General features: G+C 38.7%; 1 protein-coding gene across 3 annotated transcripts in view; it reads left to right on the top strand.

Annotated features, from left to right (window-relative positions):
- Nucleotides 1-21,149, top strand: part of ARHGAP24 (Rho GTPase activating protein 24) — a 1,254,786-nt gene that overhangs the window by 504,894 nt on the left and 728,743 nt on the right. The window contains exon 1 of one of the 3 annotated variants that reach the window (XM_073600022.1): nucleotides 3,206-3,576. The exons of the other annotated variants lie outside the window; for them this stretch is intronic. Coding sequence (XP_073456123.1) covers nucleotides 3,474-3,576 — 103 coding nt within the window. The 5' untranslated portion in view covers nucleotides 3,206-3,473. Of the gene's footprint in view, nucleotides 1-3,205; nucleotides 3,577-21,149 lie in introns of those variants that run through there. 3 annotated transcript variants of the gene reach the window in all.

The raw sequence follows: 21,149 nt of genomic DNA, 5'->3' as shown, positions 1-21,149 counted from the left end.
CGGATGCACTGTAACATCATTGAACAGAGGGGAATCCATAAAGTACACCAAGTGACTTTACAACCACTTTAAAGGAGAAGTCCAGCCAAAGCTCGTTGGGCTGGGTTTCTCCTATGGGTCACAGAAGTGCAATTCGTTTCGACATCACAGAAATCAGTCCAGGCACCACGTCATCCCGACAATGGAAGTCTGGATCTGCCAGGTGCCTGGACTGACACCCATCTCAGCCTCTCAGGGAGCCGCTGAGAGCCTGAGATTGCCGCTCCCCGCCCTCTGCAGCTCAGCACTCCTGTGAGCATGGAGGAGCAGAGCTGAGAGCTACTGATTGACAGTCAGCAGCTCTCTGCTCGGGGAGCTGTGAGAACCGAGCCATCGGTGATGTTTGATCGCTCAGTTCTCAGTGTAGGGACGCCGGGGGACAGATGCAGCATTGGACTGATGCTGCATCCGCCTAGGTAAGTATGATGAAGGAAAAACCCCCAAACCCATACTTTTCTTTTAAGTCACTTATCTCATTTCAGTCTGCAGCTAAAGTGGTATTGGGTTCATCATGGACAGTACAATGGCTAACATGTTTCTCTTGGATATTTCTTATATTCTCTTAGATTGTAAGCTCTAACGAGCAGGGCTCTCTGATTCCTACTGTATTAAAGTAGTTTTACTCTCTTATTTACAGATTAGGCATGCCTTAAGCAAGCAATTTAGCAGACAACCCCCAATATGGTGTAGAACCCCACTACTACAAACAATAATCAAATCAGAGACCACCAAGGGTTTAATTTCAGAGATATATACCCAACTAACAAAGAGAGGAAATACGAAGGCAAGCATATCAGGGGTAAGGGGCAGATGGGCGACCGATGTGGGGGAGATAACGGACGAACAATGGGAGAGGAGTCTTGAATTTGGATCAGAGGTGTCGGTTTCTCCCTCACAAAAAGCCTCACACTTGATGTTGCTGCACAGATCCTACTATACACCAAAAAAGTTGTTTATGTTTGGCCGTAGAACCAATGATGAGTGCCCTAGATGTAGAGGAACAGGCGACCTAATCCACATGGTTTGGAGGTGTCCAAAACTAGTCAGGTATTGGACCGAGATTCTAAAGAAAATAGATGCCACGTTTAGAGTTAACCTAGAGCTTGATCCTAAGATCTGTGTGCTGGGCTACGTCAACAACGGGCTGAGGGATAGAAGTACAGCCGTAGCAATAGTAAGATGCTTGTTTCAAGCTAGAAAACTAATAGCACAAGCCTGGCAATCAAGAACACCCCCAACCCCGGAAGCTTGGGTTGGAACGGTTAACTCCACAATATGGAGCGAAAGGACATTCTATACAAGGCTAGGCAATTATAACACGTTCGTGAAACTTTGGAACCCATGGGTCCAAGCAATGCCATGCCCCTTTCCAGTGTTACTTTAGCGCCGAGGGCAACTGTCTTTCTACCAGGGCAGAGATGATGCACTAAGCGCAGTCTAGAGTTTTGAAACTAAGAGAGAACAATGAAAAGAACAATAGCTTGATATAAGTTGTGCCTTGGAACAATTAGGGTGGGTCACTGGGGGGTGGGGGGCTTATTAGATTGAAAAGCAATAATATACAGCCACGTACTGAAACTACAAGAGATTGTGTGGCCAGCTGGCCGGGACGTACATAGCGGGTGCTTTTTTTATTATGTTACACTTTTGCATAATAGTAATCACTTATATATGGAACGTATAAAGCAAGAGAAAAGTCGGAAAGGCCACAATGATGAGAATCGGCAAGAGACAAATATGACCATCAATCTGAAAGATGTCTCTGGATCAAGGTAACTGAGTGGCAAAAAAAAAAAAAAAAGTAGTTTTACTCTCTAACCTCAAGTTGTAAAGCACTGCGTAAATCCTGCATAATAATAATAATAATAATAATCTGTCCTGACAGTTAGCAACCCCTTCAGAATAAGTTCTATAACACAAAAGTCATATCAACACTTTTAGGACCCTTCACACCATATGTGTTGAACTGTGCTGGGTAGCTTGCCCAATGCATTTCAAATGCATTGACAAGGAAATTTGCCTTATGTCCAAGTAGTTCAGTTCACACCACTGCAGCTCTGTGGTGTACACAGAAAAAAGTAGGCCATGCTTTTTTCTTTTTTTTTTTTTATAGCACAGCGCTGCTGCATTGCCACATGCTCCAGGACATAAAGATGAATGAAATGTCATTTTGTGACATTTCAATAAAGTTATAAAAAAAGAAAAAGTAAACTACACAATGTGCTATTACAATGCATCACGCTTCTCCTTCATGGTGCTCACCGGCAACCACACAGTAACGCATGCTGCTGGTGTGAATGGGCTCTTAGGCTGTGAGTAACCTGCAAACAAGATAACCCTACGAATCAGAAATGACACAATCCTGATATGACATCTGTTGTAAGAACAGACATCATACAAGAGAAAGCACTGTGTATACAGCATGCTGTTGAGATTATAAATGTCTTTCTGCCTGATGTTTGCCTAATGATATGGCAGCAGATAGGAATAAAGCAGTGGTTATGAAGTTATCATTTGGATACAGTATGTGAGCACTCATTTCTGAGACACACATAACCATAGCTTTTTTTATCCTAAATCTATCTTGAAAGAGAACTAATCTGGACAGGTAAATAGATATTAACAATAAAATGTCAAATGAGTGGAGCTTGGACTCGGGGAGCAGTGGCTGAGTCACTAAGAGATAAGATGGTGGGTGTACCACCCTGCCAACATCTACCCAAAACTGGAATGTCGGTTTACGGTGGCCTGACCTTTTAAAAATAAAGGTATTCAGCTGTTTGGTAACATTAGAAAATTGTTTTTCAGAACAATGCTTGCAAGTACACATACTACGCACATCTATTCTATTGCAAAAACACTGCACTTTGCTGCCACCACCACTGCTATTACAAGAATACAAATTTTATATGAAATACACCTTTTTGTTTGGCTCTGCTTCATCTTTGGAAATTTTAGCTGGCACCAGCTTTTATAAATGTGTCTTTACTCGTCTTCACCTGCTTAATAAAGTGAGGACCTTTGACGCACACTGTGCTTGCTGAATGTTCCTTTCTCCTAATAGGCAATCTGATGCTGGAGATGAATCTTTATAGATCAGTTAAGTTCCTTGCTCACTCCTGGGGACGATTTATTTGAATGCACTCCAGTTTCCTAGCCACACAAGTATTTTACATGTCCACTCTTCAGCAAAGCTTCCTCTGTCTTTGTGACTCATCCGATATAGAGGATTGGAAGAGCATGTGGAGTGTGTGTGCATTGTGCAGCACATGTGATTGCCACAATTTATCATGAAAGGAGATTAAAGCTCTATGCCTCGACTCTGTCTGGCTGAAACAATCTGCACAGGACACGCAGCACCTCAGCAGCAGTTAGCAAAGTGCTGCAGCCAGCGTGGTGAGCAGTAAGAGGAAATACAGAACAGACAATTCTCAATGCACAGGTTCCCTTCAGACATTTGCATGCTGTTTGACAGTGTGACTTCTGGAGCATTGCTTCTGGTATCTCCATCATCCATTGACAAGAGGACGGGAAAACGTAAGTTAGCGTTGTCTAAATCCTTAAATTAGGAGCCTAAGAGGATAAAGGGAGGGGGGTTGACAAAGCAAATCTTCTTGGTATAGATAGTGCAGACATAAAATAATGTGCGATTAAAATTTCAAGTGCTTTCACAGAGTATCTGTAAAATAAGGAGATGAACTGTTGGAGATGCTGTGATGGTTTTTTGCACCGGTCATATAAGAGAATGATTACGATCCTATTCTGATCTTCTGCTTTTGAAATCCTTAAAGTGGCCACTCTCTTTTATTCACAGAGCAGAATTAAAATAGATCTGATTGCAATTAAAGCTGCTGTAAATATTTGACATACTGTAGCTGATTTTAGATGCAAATGATACCTCCTGGATACATGTACAGTTTTGATATACTTGTGGGAAAAGTAGGATGGAGGTCAAATATTAACGACAGATGTATTATATTTCATATAGTCATGGCATGCCATTACGTTACATATTATAATATAATAAAAATATAATATAAAAGTGTTCTTTTTAATCACAAATATTATATTGAATATGTTAAATGCTATTTTACATTGTAATTGAGATTGTTGCTTAAATGAATTATAATCTTAACCTGAACCTTTCATCAAAAAGTAATACATCACAAGTAACCATTACAGGGGCTCATAGCATTTTACAAGGCCTGCTGCTAGTTTGCATGCTGTGTATACTTACTGTAAATAATGTTGAATATTTAATACAGACACATTTTTGCAGTGATAAGGTCTTACCTGTGTTTTGCCAGGAAGTTGGGGGGGGGGGGTTGCAACGACAAGTTAAAAAGCCAGGCAAGTAGAGAAACTTCCATTCTGACACCTGCTTGACTGCTGGGACCGTAGAGAGTCCATGAGAGAGCCCCCAGTCAGCCATGTAACTTTCAAATTGCCTAAAATGTGAGCAACTTTAAATATAGGTATATCATGTCGAATACATCCTCCAATTTTTTTTATAAATTTTCATTTTGGGAACTTTTTCCAGATGAAACTAAAAATTTGAACACAAGTTACTCACTAGGGGGACAAACTTTTGGGGGAATCCAGGGTGGAAAAGGATATGAACATCCTAGTAGATCACAGACTCAGCAATGGCATGCAATGCTATACTGCAGCAAGCAGAATATTAACATGCATTAAAAAGGGTAGAGAAAAAATTCTACCACTTTACAAAACTCTGGTCTGGCCGCATCTTAAATATGCCATCCACTTCTAGTCAGGAGTCCTCAGGAAGGGTGTGCTGGAACTGGAGAGAGTCCAGAGAAGGGCAACAAAACTAATAAGGGGACGGAAGTACCTCAGTTATGGAGAACGACTACAAGCATTAAACGTATTTTCACTGGGAAAGAGATGCTTGAGAGGATGCTTGAGACACTTAGACTGCATGGGGGTTCTCTACTGTCAGAGCGGTGAAGATGTTGAACTCCCTTCCACAATCGGTGGTGTCAGCGGGAAGAGTTGATAATTTATAAAAGACTCTTAGATGGGCATCTTAGCGAACACAATATACAGGGATATGGGAAATGGTATTGACATAAACACACCCACACATCCACACCCACACAGGTTGAACTGGATGGACTGGTGTCTTTATTCAACCTTACCAACTTTGTAACTGTGAAAGCAAAACAAAAAATGTATTGGAATAAAGGATTGCAGTTTAATGTAAACAGAACAAAACATGCCAGCTGACATTTACATAAAAGAGTACTTACTACCTGAACATGTAAGTAACTATGTTGTGGTCTTCAGCATGTAATATACTTTGTAACTTCTATCAATCCTCCTCTTCTTGGCATTTTAGTAGTTACTTTGTTTATGCAACATCTTCTATCTGCTTGAGGGCTTACATTTGGCTCTACAAACAAAATGTGTACTGGGTATTGATATCAAATTTAGGTTAGTAAACAAACATCCACACAGTAAAATATAAATTATTATACTATATATATATATATTCATATATATATATATATATATATATATATATATATATATATATATATATATATATATAATATATATATATAAATTAAATTATAAAATAGAAATTGTACATTTCCCTTTTCACTTCGATTTTAAAACACAAAGTCCAAAAACTTACGTGGAACTAATCTGTTTTTCTCAGTCTGGTTCAGAGCCTTCACCAGTCTGGTGAGCAGCTGATCAATACAACTACTGTACTTAGTTTATTGTAGTGACCCATGACATTTCTCCTGCTACCCCGTCAAATGGTAACTGTGCATAGAAGTTTTTTTATAAGCTCATTATTGCTCCTTCTATCATGTTACAGCTTTCTAGCAATTCTTAGATAGCAACTGTGAAAACTTTGTGTAAAAATCAACTTTTCCTTATGTCGTTGGATTTCCAGTCTGTTTAGTGTGTCTGAATACAATGGCATTGCCTGTGCTTTCAAGAATTGCTGAAATTATTTTTTTTTTTATTAGTTTGGTCATCTAATACAATACAATATGTCAATAGGAAAATGAAGGATGAAGAAAGTGAGATTAAAAGTGAATTTGAAGTTTAAAAGCAAAGAACTTATAGCCTCTATGCAAAAGGATAGCAAGACGAATGGCATGTTTCACCTTGTCCTTCATAAAGGACTTAAAGTTGAAGTTTAACCTTCCTATTTTCTGCTTCCCCTACTTCTGCTCCTTTCCCATCAACAAGCTAATCAAATGTTTAAATAAAACCTTTCTGTTTTCATTACATACAATTTTAGATGCAGTGCTGTCATCACCGGGTTTCTGTGCTTCCCTATGCAGGCTCGCAGATCATAGCTGGTGGGAGGGCCCGATAGGATGATGTAAAAGCTTCCTGAAAACATCACAGTACCCTGCCGCAGTACTTCTTCCAAGATCCTTCAGCCTGTAATGCAGGTAGTGGGCTGACCTTGGAAGGAGCTATGTAAATATAAAAATCCCTTGTAGGGTTGATGTAACCCTTATGCCCTGTACACATGGTCGGACATTGATCGGACATTCCGACAACAAAATCCATAGATTTTTTCCGACAGATGTTGGCTCAAACTTGTCTTGCATACACACGGTCGGACAAAGTTGTCGGAAAATCCGATCGTTCTGAACGTGGTGACGCAAAACACGTACGGCGGGACTATAAACGGGTCAGTAGCCAATAGCTTTCATCTCTTAATTTATTCTGAGCATGCGTGGCACATTGTGCGTCGGATTTGTGTACACACGATCAGAATTTCCGACAACGACTTTTGTTGTCGGAAAATTTTATAGCAAGCTCTCAAACTTTGTGTGTCGGAAATTCCTATGGAAAATGTGTGATGGAGCCTACACACGGTTGGAATTTCCGACGACAAGGTCCTATCACACATTTTCCATCGGAAAATCCTATCGTGTGTACAGGGTATAAGGAGTGAGTGTGCCTAATAGACTGAATTTGACTGCCCACGTGTTATGTTGAGTCTGGACTGAAATCCAATAAATGGGGTGGGCCTGGGACATTTGGACTTTGGAGGAAATTGCTAGATAATGTTGGAGGCCCTCCAGCCAGGAAATGGAGGTCTCTAGCTGAATTGCAGCTTCTAATACACACTGTAAGAAGCTCACAGAGTGCAGTGAAATCAGAGTAAATACTTTCAGTACAGGAGAGGAGCCTATACAACTGTGCAAGACTGAATGTAATGTTTTAACTTGTTTTTAACATGTATTTTTAAAGTCAATATCTAAATCATAGTATGTGGACAAAAAACACCCTTCATAGGTGTCCAGAGGACATACCTTGGAACTGTGTTTCATCATGTACAAAGAAAGCCAGCACTATATAGAGTATATTTCAGTGCTTTGTAGAACCCTTTTCTAAAGGCAATTAAACAATATTGAACATTGAAATGTTTTTCTGGGACTTGCACGCTTCTGGGAAGCATTGGTGTTTTAGGAAATGTTGGTATTCTTTGTGCAGCCATAAATTCAACTTGTTGTCATGTGTTTTTGAACATTAAGCTAATTGAATAGGGAACTGCAGGCAAACACCCACAAAGTACTGCCTTCAGGACTTCTCTTACAATGCAGCACAATAGTGAGAACTGGCCCTACTAAAAACAGAGTATCTTTTCATGGCCATTCACTTTGTTTTTTTGAGAATGAGCAGCAAAATGTCTGGCACAAGCCTTTATGAGAGCACAAACCTAAGAAGTCAAAGTTCTGTACATAGTTTTGAATGTGAAATCCCCCACAAGATCAAGGCCCCAGGCCCATGCAGTGGCCTCGATCATACCAATAAATGTGTCCATATGCTGTTGTGGATTTTCCAGTGCAATGAACTAAATATCTACTCTGAGTTTCAAGTGAATACAGCTTGGTACCTAAACAAAGCTATGGCATGGGTCCAAGATCTTGTAAAGGTCCCCATCTTAGGGTCCACAAGTCTGGCATGTGCCCAATCTGTTATGAACAGACAAACAAAAACGCTGTGTACCATGAAGGACCAAGGCATTGCTGCATATTACTGCATAGAACATTTCAGAAATCCTGAAAATGTTATGTCAGCATGTCAGAAAGGTGATATTTAAAAGGAATTTCAGTAATATATTATGAAATGAACACACAATTATACTTTTTTTTTTAAATGTCCCTGATATCATATGCCTTGCTGTCTTTAATTGCATTGATTGTATCTTTAGTAGAGATAGTAATAAAAAATGATGATAAACTAATGTAGAAGAATCAATCTTTTTTTGCCATTTTTATTTGTATGTTGATGTCACTATAACACAAAGTCATTTGAATTTAGTCACTGAGAAGGTCAGGTCAGTAAACCAAGATGTTTCCACAGACAGCCTAAAAAATTGCTTGTGTAGTACAGCCGTATACTTTGCCTGTGCCCACAGATAGTTTTACAGTGATAGCTCAGGGCACTGCATTTCTTACATTTTTTCGGAGGATTTATTTAGCTTGTTGGCTGAATCAAAGCTATTTGTCAGAGTGTGACACTACCCCCTCCCCTAACAGACACGGGTTGCCTACCATAGCATCATTAATCCTTTGTCACTAGGCTCCTCTTTATCATTTGGATCCTACGACATGGCTCTGGTAATTTAGGGTCCACTCACACAGGCATAACCATACGTGGGCACAGTTCACACCATGGTCTGGTTCATTTGTGCTGTGTGAGTTCTTGGAACCATGTTCAGGAATGATGAAGCATATCCTCCTGGAAGAGGTGGTCCCTGGCACAGTTCAGTTCTGTTCTCACAAACCGTGTGTGAGCTCAGAACTCTCCATAGATGACTGAGCACAGAAGTAGGCATCACTGTGGTCTGGTAGGCAGAGGTAATGCTATAAGTGTGCACGGGAACACTTGCTTATAGCCCAGTGTGAGTGCAGACCAACTCTGGCTTGATTGAGCTGAACAGTCTAAGAGCACCCTTGATTTTGGCACAGCGAGTTTTAGTAAAGTTGCTGTGTGCCACTGGCACACAGATGATGAGCTGGTCTTATTCATTTTTCTAGTGACTTTGTTCTGAGCACATATCTGGTATCTCATTTTTGATCATTACTCTGCTGCTGTTTCTAATTTTTGGTTATTGCTCTGCCTGGTTTCTTCAACCTTAATTTTAATCCTACGTAATTGGCCCCTTTAACAGAGTCACTGCATTGTGGCTCTTACTAAATGATTTAGTGGATCAAGTTACCTGCAAGTTGTACATTTCAGCACATAACATTGTTTGGTGCACTTTAATGCACTTTTAAGTACAATGATTAGGGGTTTGTATGTGTATCTTATTTGTTTTCGGTGTTTAATTCTAAGCCTGAATGTGGTGTCCTCTAGGCTGTTCTTCGGCTCTACTGATTAGTCAGTTATTAAAATGCTGTAAAATACCTATGCCATTGGTTGCACGTATTGCTCCTCTTCTCAATGCAAGTGTATGAATAGGTAAAATTATTTTTTTTATGCAAAAGAGTTTTTAATAGTATTGAAATGGAAATGAAGTAACAACACTAATGCAGGCAAGGACATGCTGTACATATTCAGTCAAAGGAATAGGTAAGACAATGTCTCTGCAATATAGCATAAACTAAAAGAATTTATTACATAGACAATTGAAAGGTTATCAAATTGCTGAAGATAAATTAAATGAGAGATCTAATCATAGACTGTTCACAGGAATGTGCAAAATGATATAGCAAAAACCATATAATTATAATCAGTTGAGAAACTATGAAAAACAAAAACAAAAGTGCTGTACAATATCTCATCTCAAATATAGGTATATTTGGAACTTAACAGTATTCTTAGACATAAAAGATCAGAAATCTGGACCTAAATACATAAGAGCCACTGTTCAAAATTTTGTAGGAGCTGCATCTAACAGACAGCAAGTAGAAGATTCTGACATACCCCAAATTTTCTTGATTTGTTTCAGGCAACCTCTGTGGTCTTACATTAGTTTCTTACAGTATATGGCAGCATTTTATTAATCTCTGTTTTCCTTTGTTGTAAGGTAAGCAGTGCACCCCAGCTCAAATCCACTTCTTAGCTATCAGCTTCTTGCCAGTAAACAATACCTCAGAAAAATGTTTAATTCAAAAGACTCAGGAGGACCGAGCAGGCAAAGTGAGGGTTCTAGTTGTACCGTGAAACTCATGACGTCATGCAAAAAAGTTATTATTTGTGTCCAGTAATACTGTATCTTAAACAGGACTAGAGCAGGTGGAAAAAGCAGCTAGGGGCACCTTGACTATAATGGGTTATAGGACAGTTTATATTTGCAAACCAAACTTGCTTGAAATAGGTACAATTAAGTCTATATAGATGGGTGAGCTTATCATTAAGTTTCAGGGAGACTAATCAGTGGTTGGTTAGAATCTCTTCACAAGACTCATTATCTACAGGAACCAAATACGCTTCCAACAAAATCTTTCTATTGTAAACTTGGGCTTGTGCTGTGGAGTCCTCTAAGTCATTTATTTGGGAGAAGCTCTAATGAAAGCCAAACAATTATCTACAAGCACAGGTAATATGGACCCAAATTCATAGATTTGAAAAGTATTTGAGTTGCCCGCTAGTTAAGATCTGAGCTAAATGAACGGGTAAATGAAAGGGTAAATAAATCCAACGTGCCAACGAATAAAAAGGATTTTGGGGAGAAGAATAATTTTAACAAGGTTAATATGTCTAATGACTGGGTCAGTGTATTTAAAGCAAGACACTTTGTGACACATATACACATATAAGGAATCAACATTGTTGGGGTAACATACACTTTAAAGGGGTTGTAAACCCTCGTGTTTTTTCACCTTAATGCATCCTATGCATCCTTGCATTTTTCCTATGCATTTTTCACATTAATGCATCCTATGCATCCTTTACTTACCTGAGCCCGGGACGCCAGGTCAAGTAAGTTGGTCTCAGTACGTTTGCTGTGTAAAGCAAGTGTGAAGCCACTGAAGTCAGAGAACTCCACATCTACAATCTAATTGTGGGTCATTGACTCATGCACCATTCAGGCCAATAGATCAGCAAGACAGACAGAAAAAAAAAATTAAACGAGAGGTCAATAGCTGCATGCTATGTTTTTATTTTAATATATGTTTTCTTTTAAAAGTACTGGTTAGGAAGAAATTTGTTAAGTTACTGGTACATTCATCTTTGCTAGCACCAGGGATAAGTGTAACACCAGTTGCTCTGTATTCTAATTAATTTTTGTAGTGTCATACCGTGCACTGTAATTGTTTGTTCAATAAACTGAGTACATAAGACATATAGGAGGAACAAATATCAAAAGCAGAAGAGCACAGTAGAAAGAAAAATACAATGAACATCACCAGGAGTCTAATATACACATTGAGGGGATGGCAAAGACAACTTAAAGTGAAACTATAAACCATTTTAACCTTTATTATTATAAAGGCTGAGTTTAGTTTCCTCAGCACAGTTTGACTTTTCAATTGAGGATAATTTCTTAAGTGAAAGTTGGTTTTGCCACTGGTGGATTATTTCTGCACCAGTGATTTCTTTTCTTTTCTTTTCTTTTCTTTTCTTTTCTTTTCTTTTCTTTTCTTTCTTTCTTTCTTTCTTTCTTTCTTTCTTTCTTTCTTTCTTTCTTTCTTTCTTTCTTTCTTTCTTTCTTTCTTTCTTTCTTTCTTTCTTTCTTTCCCTTCCCCAGCAAGTCCCCAAGAACACCATCTCCGTGATTTAAGTCCAATCCCCGAAGGACACCTCTTGTTCTGCAATCTCTGATTTAAGTCCAATCCCCGAAGGACACCTCTTATTCTGCAATCTCTGATTTAAGTCCAATCCCCGAAGGACACCTCTTGTTCTGCAATATCTGATTTAAGTCCAATCCCCAAAGGACACCTCTTGTTCTGCAATATCTGATTTAAGTCCAATCCCCAAAGGACACCTCTTGTTCTGCAATATCTGATTTAAGTCCAATCCCCAAAGGACACCTCTTGTTCTCCAATCTCTGATTTAAGTCCAATCCCCAAAGGACACCTCTTGTTCTGCAATCTCTGATTTAAATCCAATCCCCGAAGGACACCTCTTGCTCTGCAATCTCTGATTTAAGTCCAATCCCCAAAGGACACCTCTTGTCTGCAATGATATCCCGTAGGCCCATCCCAATATTTTCAACCTATGTTGTTCTCCCTGTCGCTTCCTTATTCCCCTTGTACACAACCCCCCAGCAGCTTCCTATCCTGGGCAGTTCGGGAATCCCTGACAGCTCTAGTCACTCCTCCCCTGCCCGCAGGTCTTCTTCCATAAACATTCACCTTTGCTCCCCAGCTCCAGTGACCGCCACCTTACTGCTTTTGAACTATTGTTTGCTTAAGTACTGTTGGTGAATTTACATTCAAGTCATAGGGTTGCATTCCATTTTTTTCCAACTCCTTTCAAAATCATACCTTCAGTCTACAAAAGGTAGAAACAAAATAACTTAATATATCACACACATTGTATTCACTTCCCAGAACAATGTTGACCTAGTTTGTGATGCTGTAAATATACCGTCTCTAATTCCCATGTCTTTTGCCACTCTGCTATGCCCACTGATAACCTGTGAATGCCAATTTCTGTAAACCTCCTATTTATACGAAAAAGGTTATGTTTGAGACATAATATACCATATTAATAGGCTAGCTTGCTTTTATTTTATTATATTATATAAATTATATAAATGCTAGACAAAAATACTGGAAAATATTCAAAACTATTGCTTTGGTAAGAGCCCCCCCTGTGTTTGTCTTAGAACACATGACGGATAGTTGTGATGCTTGGGTGGATGTGATGGCACATAATCTGTGCTGAGTAACTGATGATCCTGTACAGTTTCATAGCTCTTTGCCTACAGTGTAAAATGACCAGTCTATTTTTGCAGGCAGTCTTATTGTCAAGCTATTTTAACCATTTCAGCTCTCATACCTGTACACCCCCTATCAACCAGAGACATTTTTACATTTCTGCCATACTACTGTTTATTCAACAATAAATATATTATTACAAAGCAATGACTGCACATATTTTTATTTTTTAGGATAAATAAAGCATTATTTTGGTGATACTGTCTTGCAAAAAAAATCATTTTTCTAAGTAAACCATAGACAAAAAAACTACATTTTTTTCTACTTTAATTGGTTCCAGTTTAGACAAAAAGTATACATTTTATTCTTTAAAGCGGACCTTCAGTAATTTTTTTCAACTTTCCATCTATTAAATCTTCTGCCCTTGTTGTTTCAACTTTGGATAGTAAAACATTTTTTTTTCTGCCAGTAAATACCTTATACAGCCCAATTCCTGTTTCTTGTCTGGTCATTAGCCTAGGCTTATGACATCATGCACAACTCTCTCTCCCACTCTCGTGAGAGTTTGCCAGGGAGGGAGGGGGGATGAGTCATAAGAGGGTCAATCAGAGCAGCAGAGCTGAAGGTGTGCCTCTGTGTGTCTGTGTAAATCCAGGAAGTGAACAGGCAGCAGCTTCAGCTGCCCACAGTTAAAATGGATGCAGCCAGACATAGTGGAGGGAGATTTCTGCAGCATATTTGGCAAGTACAGAATCACAGTATATATAGAATAATATGCAAAGTGGTTGGAGGGAAGCAGTTCCTCTTTAACTTGTCCTGTTTAAAATGACACTAAAATTATTTTTCTGATACAAAGCTTTGCACAGTTGTTTACAAATGAAATAAAGTATTTTTTGTGCTTTTTGTGCTTTTTTCATGCAACGCAAAAAAACTAGTAAAATGTAAATGGACAAACAAGTTTAAATAATAATTCTTATGCTCAAGAGCGTAATTACTGTATCTTATCTAGGTGGTATCGCTACCCTACGCTTTTACATAGAATCGATTCCAGTATTCCAGACACTTGCTGGCGCTGTTGACACATATTTGGGGTACTTGCCCAAACATTCTCCCATTTTGGGATAAAATCTTCCACTTGTATGATAAGCTAGTTGGGGACAAATTCCCAAATGAACCTTAGATTAGTATGGTATCCATGCTGCCAGGCTCTTATAAACAAAAGTGCTTAATTAGACACTTTATTACAGTGGCCCTGTCTGTACTTGCTGCAGCCCCTTTGTTGGCTGAATGGGCCTGTGAAATTAACCAGATACACTTTGTGATTGCATGGGATGATTACAGGTCTGAATCCTACAACCTTATGTAAATGGTGTGGTCCCACTTCATATATCCCTCTGCTTTTGACTCTGTTTTGTTCTGTTCTGTTCTTCTTTTGACTTTGTTTCTGCGACAACTTGAGGATCTGATTTTTCCGGGGGCCTCCCTTGAGTACTGGCCATCATTGTTCTTCCCATTATCCTTTTTCTTTTTATATTTCCCACTTTCTCTCTTATTCTTTCACTGTTCTCTTTCATATGCTTTTTTCTTTTCTCTACCTTATTTTATATCAAGTATTATAAAGAGTTGTTACTAACTTTGGTAATGCAGGTGTATCCTTATATACTGTGGATGCATCTATAAGGTCTTATGCCTGCTGAATCCCTGGATTTTCCTAATGTTTCTTCGGCCGTACTTGGTTACAGATTATTGCATATATTGTTTGTTATGTTTTCTAAGCAATGACCACTCTTGCCCCATTCTGTACTCTAAGTATTTCACTCTAGGTATATGAGTGTTTTGCTATATTGCTGTTACAGGATACATATATGTTTTTTCTTTTTGTATTACCTGTAATGCTTTCAAACTCTTAATAAAAAATTATTCAACATAAATATTAATTCCTAGAAAAATACAAATGAACCAAAAAAAAAAATCAACAGGAAAATAAGAGAGAAGGGGAGAAAGAGTTAACTTGGGTTCATTAGGGTAAACTGATAAAAAATCCATTGGATGAACGTGAGAAGCATTTGGTGATTTCATGTGAATGTCAGCTTCATGTAGTGGCCCTAATGTGATTATTTTCTGATTGAGGTATATCAGAAAAATACTATTGATATACAATTATGGCCACTACTCGGAACTGTTGAAGATAGGAAATCACTATATTAGGCAAAACGCAACAAACGTTTGGCTTTACATACACTTTAATGCTGGTAGAGGGGCAGTCTGCCTATTGTTTTTGCATACACATTTGGCTATGAGCAGCTTAGGGTAAAAGAGAATTCATGGATAGAGATTCCAACACACAGATGACTTGCTATAGTTTAAAGTGTTTGTATTGATGCCAGTGACCTGGTTGAGGAGATTTCACCTTACTTCCTGGCCCTGTGACAGCATGATATGAAATGAGGAAAGCATTTGTCATGGAATGGCATGGAAACAGCAGATTAAAGCAGTAGTAAACTCACAATCCATACTTTTGTTTATTATAAGCAGTGTGCTTTAACTTACTGGTCCATGTCCTTTAACCTTCCTCACTTGAGCCCGTTAGTGGATGTAGCCTGATTTCTTCTTCAGTGACATCACCAGCGCACGTGCAATTTGTTCACCATCCACAGCATGATCTGTGTGCTGTCAGTTAAGATGGCCTCCTGCCATTCCATCGTTATTGCATTGCAATATCGCAAGTGTGCTGATCCTCGGTCGAGTTACTGAAACACCTCATGTGACTAGCCTTGTCACACAGTTTGTTACTAATCATCCTCGGAGCAGGCAAGTCAATTTTATCCTTGCTAGCTACAGGTATCCTTGCACAGAGCTTCCCTTTTATATTACCTCTCATGAGAAGTAAAGCAGGTATAGCTGGAACTGGGATGGTCTGGACTAAGGATGAAAAAGAGTCTTGGTTACTTCATACTCTGCATGCGTGAGATTACGGGCCATCATCATAGAAGCATTAGCAGACTGGATGCAGAATAAAAGACCCAATATTGCCCAGGCTACTGCCGGCATGCACAAAACAGGTAGTAAGCAAAAAAACACTTATAATAAGAGCTTTTTTTCGGGAACCCATATAAGGATGTGCAATGTGGTATCTTAACTTATTGCCCTTGTGTCTATTTTGATTCACAGCGGCTGAATTTACTACTGCTTTAACCAGACAGAGCTTATAATGACACCCTATTTTGTTGCAGTTTATGCCCCCACTGGAAAACCATCCCATGACTTCCTGTTCTGAATGGAAGTGAAGGAAGTTTTCTTCAGTGGGAACACAGACCACTATAACAACATAAAAGGGGTTTTAGCCCTTCCCTACTCTAAACTAAAAAGAAAAAGTTTTGGTTGTAATTGGACTTTAATTTTATAGAATAATAATTCTCATCATTTCTGGTGAGCTTTCTTCAACCTATAGTTCTTGCCATCTGAGTATTGGACTTAAGGCTTAGTTTAACACATTTAGAGACGTCTCAGTTTTTTATCCAGTCTTGGTTCCTTTTATGAATATATGTACGTAAATGATAACATTAATTCTTTTATATCAGTTAACTTTATATGTTGCCCTTTAAATTGATGAAACCCCTAGTATGGTTGTCCATGTTAGGGTCTTAGGTGCTTGCCTTGTTTTCATTCAGTTGTAGTATTTTTATGCCCTGTTTGTGGTTTTTTCACATTGATCTCCTGTCAGTCAGCTTTGTGTCCCAAGGTAATGGGAGTATTTTTCTGAAGATTTGGCTCTATGTAATACTGGTCAATACAAATTATGAATACAGAGGAAAAAATGTGCTTGATGGAGGTGCACTGGCACAGAATCCATAAATCACAAAGAAACAGTAGGTGACAGGTCAGAAAAACAGCAGCCAATAATGGTGACCAGAGAAACCTTCAGTATTAATGCTTTGTAGATTACTACAAGATCAGGTCTCCTTTAATCATGAAACGCTTCAACTGTTAAAGATAAAGGGAAAATAAGATGATGTTTATTCTTTTCATGTACCGCATCAGATCAAAGATGGGAAAAAAATAATTCTAAGCCATCCATTATATGTACAAATCTGTTAAATGTCAATATTTGATGTTCAAATCCTAAAAACTACACCTGCTACTGGTTTAAGTGCAACAGTGTTGGTTAATCAGCTAAATAAAATCATTTCCAGATTAAGAAACAATTATGTGGAATATGCAAATATAATTTTGGAGCTTTGATTAAAAAATATATGCTTGATTTGTCATACAATTTAAAAGTGCCTAGCTAAAAATAGTTATTGGGTGCACAGCAGAGTGTATGAGTGTGTAGATGTTAGTGAAAGCGTCTTAGTAATTAGCGGTATATACAAAATATACAACAGTGTATAGAATGCTCTGTGTTGCTCCATACAAAACAAATTGAGAATTCACTAATCTTTTTATAAAGGGTGTAGCATATTTACTTTACCTATCAATATTAAGGGGTGACTTCTTTAACCAGTAGCAAGTCCAATGGCGCAAGATGGAAAGTGCCTGAACCTGGGACCAGAAAACATAGTGACCTTGTTTTTACAGGGTCCTGGAGCATTGTACAGTAGATGCATCCTGATGTGCAGACACCTAGAGGTATCTATAATATAATAGAGGTGTCAGGTTTATTTGTGCTATGGACCTATAAAGTAACCACCTAAGCTGGCTTACCCTTTAATACCAACCCTGGGCCAAAAAAATACCCTTGCAGTGCCGCCCACTGCAAGGGTTAAATGCTCCCTAAAGGATAAGTGGAGTGAATCCACGCTATGGATAAGGGTACTTTCCAGGTGGGTTAGGAGCTGCCTCATCTACAGGTATAATTCCACCTAGGTGGGAAAATACTACAATATGAGTAAAAAAAGGGTGTAGGTATGGCGCTGCTCTGATGTGGTGCAATTTTTATAGTTGCCTTATGTGATGACCTAATTGGAATCTGCTGACTAAATGTGTTGTCTTGCAAAATTCTAGGGTAATAAACTTAATATACAATATGGTGCATAGAAATTGACTTCTTTACAGAAAACATATCATATATACAAAATAAAAGATATGTTTAAAGATTTAAAGTGTAAAGTGGCATGTGATATAGCCTTAAAAGACCAATTTATACTTGCTTTCCAATTGTGCTACACCCTCTGGCGTCTGTGTTATTGAATTAGAGAAAGTGGTGTGGGTTACCGCTCTGGATATTGATTACAGGTGGGAATGGTTAAATGTGCAAATGAAAATTACAAATGGAAGTCGCATATGCCAAAACTGAAGGTGGAAAACTGTTTGCTGGTTACAAATATGTGAATACTTATAATTAAAGTGGCTTGTGCTAAATGTGGGTTATAGATATCGCAATTCTATATCACATACCATTTCATTTTTAGCTATCTAAGTGCAAAAAACGTGCTAGTTATACTAAAATCATAAAGTGACTGGTGCTTAAACAGTTAAAAAGGTGATTTGTAATTCATAAGCCCAGTACTTGCTGGAAAAATATATATACATAGTTATGATGAAGAGTCTTTTAAATGGCTCAAAAGGTCTTTTTTTTAAATATGGTTTGGAAAGGGTTAAGTCCTCATTGGGAGGTAGTGTTGTAGTAAACAATTCCTTGTTCAAGTGCTGGTCTTGTGATGGTGCTCCTTAACCGGGATCTTATTATGTTTGCAGTCACCGAATAGGGACACCCCTGCAGGGGTATGAGCAGTCACAGTGTTTGCCCCTGTGTGGCAGCCCTGGATTCTCTGGTCCGTGCTGTGAGTGTTGCTATACCGGCTTATAATATTTTCACCATAGAAAAGAGGGAATGTCCATAGCGTGAAACCGTTTAAAACCTTTATTGTACCATATATCAAGATTGTACTCACATTTTGAAAGATACTGATAAGCGTGTGATAAAAAGTCTGCGGTGATCGGCTTGTATTCATCTATCTGGAGGTGACGCAAGACGTAGATAAGTCCCGCCCTACGCCTTTCGTCATTGGACGTCTGCTGGGGCATCCATCTTGCTACACCTCCCTGGTTTAAATAGCATATCGTGTGCTTGGTGCGACTGCGCACTGTTGCTTTTCAGCGGACATTTTGGGGTGGATGTTACAGACCGGAGTCCGGGGCCCTCGGCTATAAAGGGGCTTATCCACGTCTTGCGTCACCTCCAGATAGACGAATACAAGCCGATCACCACGGACTTTTTATCACACGCTTATCAGTATCTTTCAAAATGTGAGTACAATGTTGATATATGGTACAATAAAGGTTTTAAACAGTTTCACGCTATGGACATTCCCTCTTTTCTATGGTGAAAATATTCTAAGCCGGTATAGCAACACTCACAGCACGGACCAGAGAATCCAGGGCTGCCACACAGGGGCAAACACTGTGACTGTTCATACCCCTGCAGGGGTGTCCCTATTCGGTGACTGCAAACATAATAAGATCCCGGTTAAGGAGCACCATCACAAGACCAGCACTTGAACAAGGAATTGTTTACTACAACACTACCTCCCAATGAGGACTTAACCCTTTCCAAACCATATTTTAAAAAAAGACCTTTTGAGCCATTTAAAAGACTCTTCATCATAACTATGTGTATATATTTTTCCAGCAAGTACTGGGCTTATGAAGCACAAATCACCTTTTTAACAGTTTAAGCACCAGTCACTTTATGATTTTAGTATAACTAGCACGTTTTTTGCACTTAGATAGCTAAAAATGAAATGGTATGTGATATAGAATTGCGATATCTATAACCCACATTTAGCACAAGTCACTTTAATTATAAGTATTCACATATTTGTAACCAGCAAACAGTTTTCCACCTTCAGTTTTGGCATATGCGACAGCCATTTGTAATTTTCATTTGCACATTTAACCATTCCCACCTGTAATCAATATCCAGAGGGGTAACCCACACCACTTTCTTAATTCAATAACACAGACGCCAGAGGGTGTAGCACAATTGGAAAGCAAGTATAAATTGGTCTTTTAAGGTTATATCACATGCCACTTTACACTTTAAATCTTTAAACATATCTTTTATTTTGTATATATGATATGTTTTCTGTAAAGAAGTCACTTTCTATGCACCATATTGTATATTAGGTTTATTACCCTAGAATTTTGCAAGACAACACATTTAGTCAGCAGATTCCAATTAGGTCATCATATAAGGCAACTATAAAAATTGCACCACATCAGAGCAGCGCCATACCTACACCCTTTTTTTACTCATATTAAATGCTCCCTAAGTCCAAGGGGTTTTAGAAGAGGCTGTATTGGTACAACCAGTCCCCAGCAGCCTCCTTCCTGAAGCTGCTCTCAGCCGCAGTAGCATGTTCACCTACATACAATAAAGGGTTACTGCCCCTGCATTGTACATGCTGAGGGACCACCCACAGACTGCAGCTTGAGGGAGAGGAGGAGAGCATTGCAGCCAGCTGGAGTTTGGGGTCAGGTCAGTAATGCAACCTCTTCCTGAACCTCCTAGACATAATGAGCATTTAATCTTTGCAGTGCTTGGGTCCCCACTGCAAAGGATTTTTTTTTTACTTAGAGTTGGACTTGCTCTGGCCAGAAATTATGTTGTAGTCAAATCTTACATATAAAAAATTTATGCCCCGTACACACGATCGGATTTTCTGCCGGAAAATGTTCGATGGGAGCTTGTCGTTGGAAATTCCGACCGTGTGTACACAATTCCGTGTGTACACAATTCCGACGCACAAAGTTCCACTTAAGCTCGGAATCAAGCAGAAGAGCTGCACTGGCTATTGAACTTCATTTTTTTTGGCTCACCGTACGTGTTGTACGTCACCGCATTCTTGACGTTCGGAATTTCCAACAAGATCTGTGTGACCGTGTGTTGGCAAGACAAGTTTGAGCCAACATCCATCAGAAAAAATTGTTGTCGGAATGTCCGATTTTGTGTACGGGGCATTATGCTTGTTTTCAGGGCATCATATTTGCTTCTTTGTTGTAAAGACTGTTGTTTATAGACTTGAATAGACCAAGCTGATAAAATTACATACATAAAGTGAATAACTCATCTTTTATTATCGGACAACTCAGTCCGATTTCTGATCTGCTGTTCTTTTATGAATCTTTTGTGAATCTTTTGTGATATATTAAATGTATTTGTTAAAATAACATTGGCTTTAGTGAAAAAACAGATATAAAACAACAGTTATGAACTTAAAAATCCAACTAAAATAAAACTGACCCAAAACCATTATATTATACAGTATAGTAGTT

This window comes from Aquarana catesbeiana, linkage group LG01 (assembly GCF_042186555.1).
Source record: "Aquarana catesbeiana isolate 2022-GZ linkage group LG01, ASM4218655v1, whole genome shotgun sequence".
Taxonomy (NCBI): domain Eukaryota; kingdom Metazoa; phylum Chordata; class Amphibia; order Anura; family Ranidae; genus Aquarana; species Aquarana catesbeiana.
This window is presented reverse-complemented; position numbering and strand designations above follow the sequence as displayed.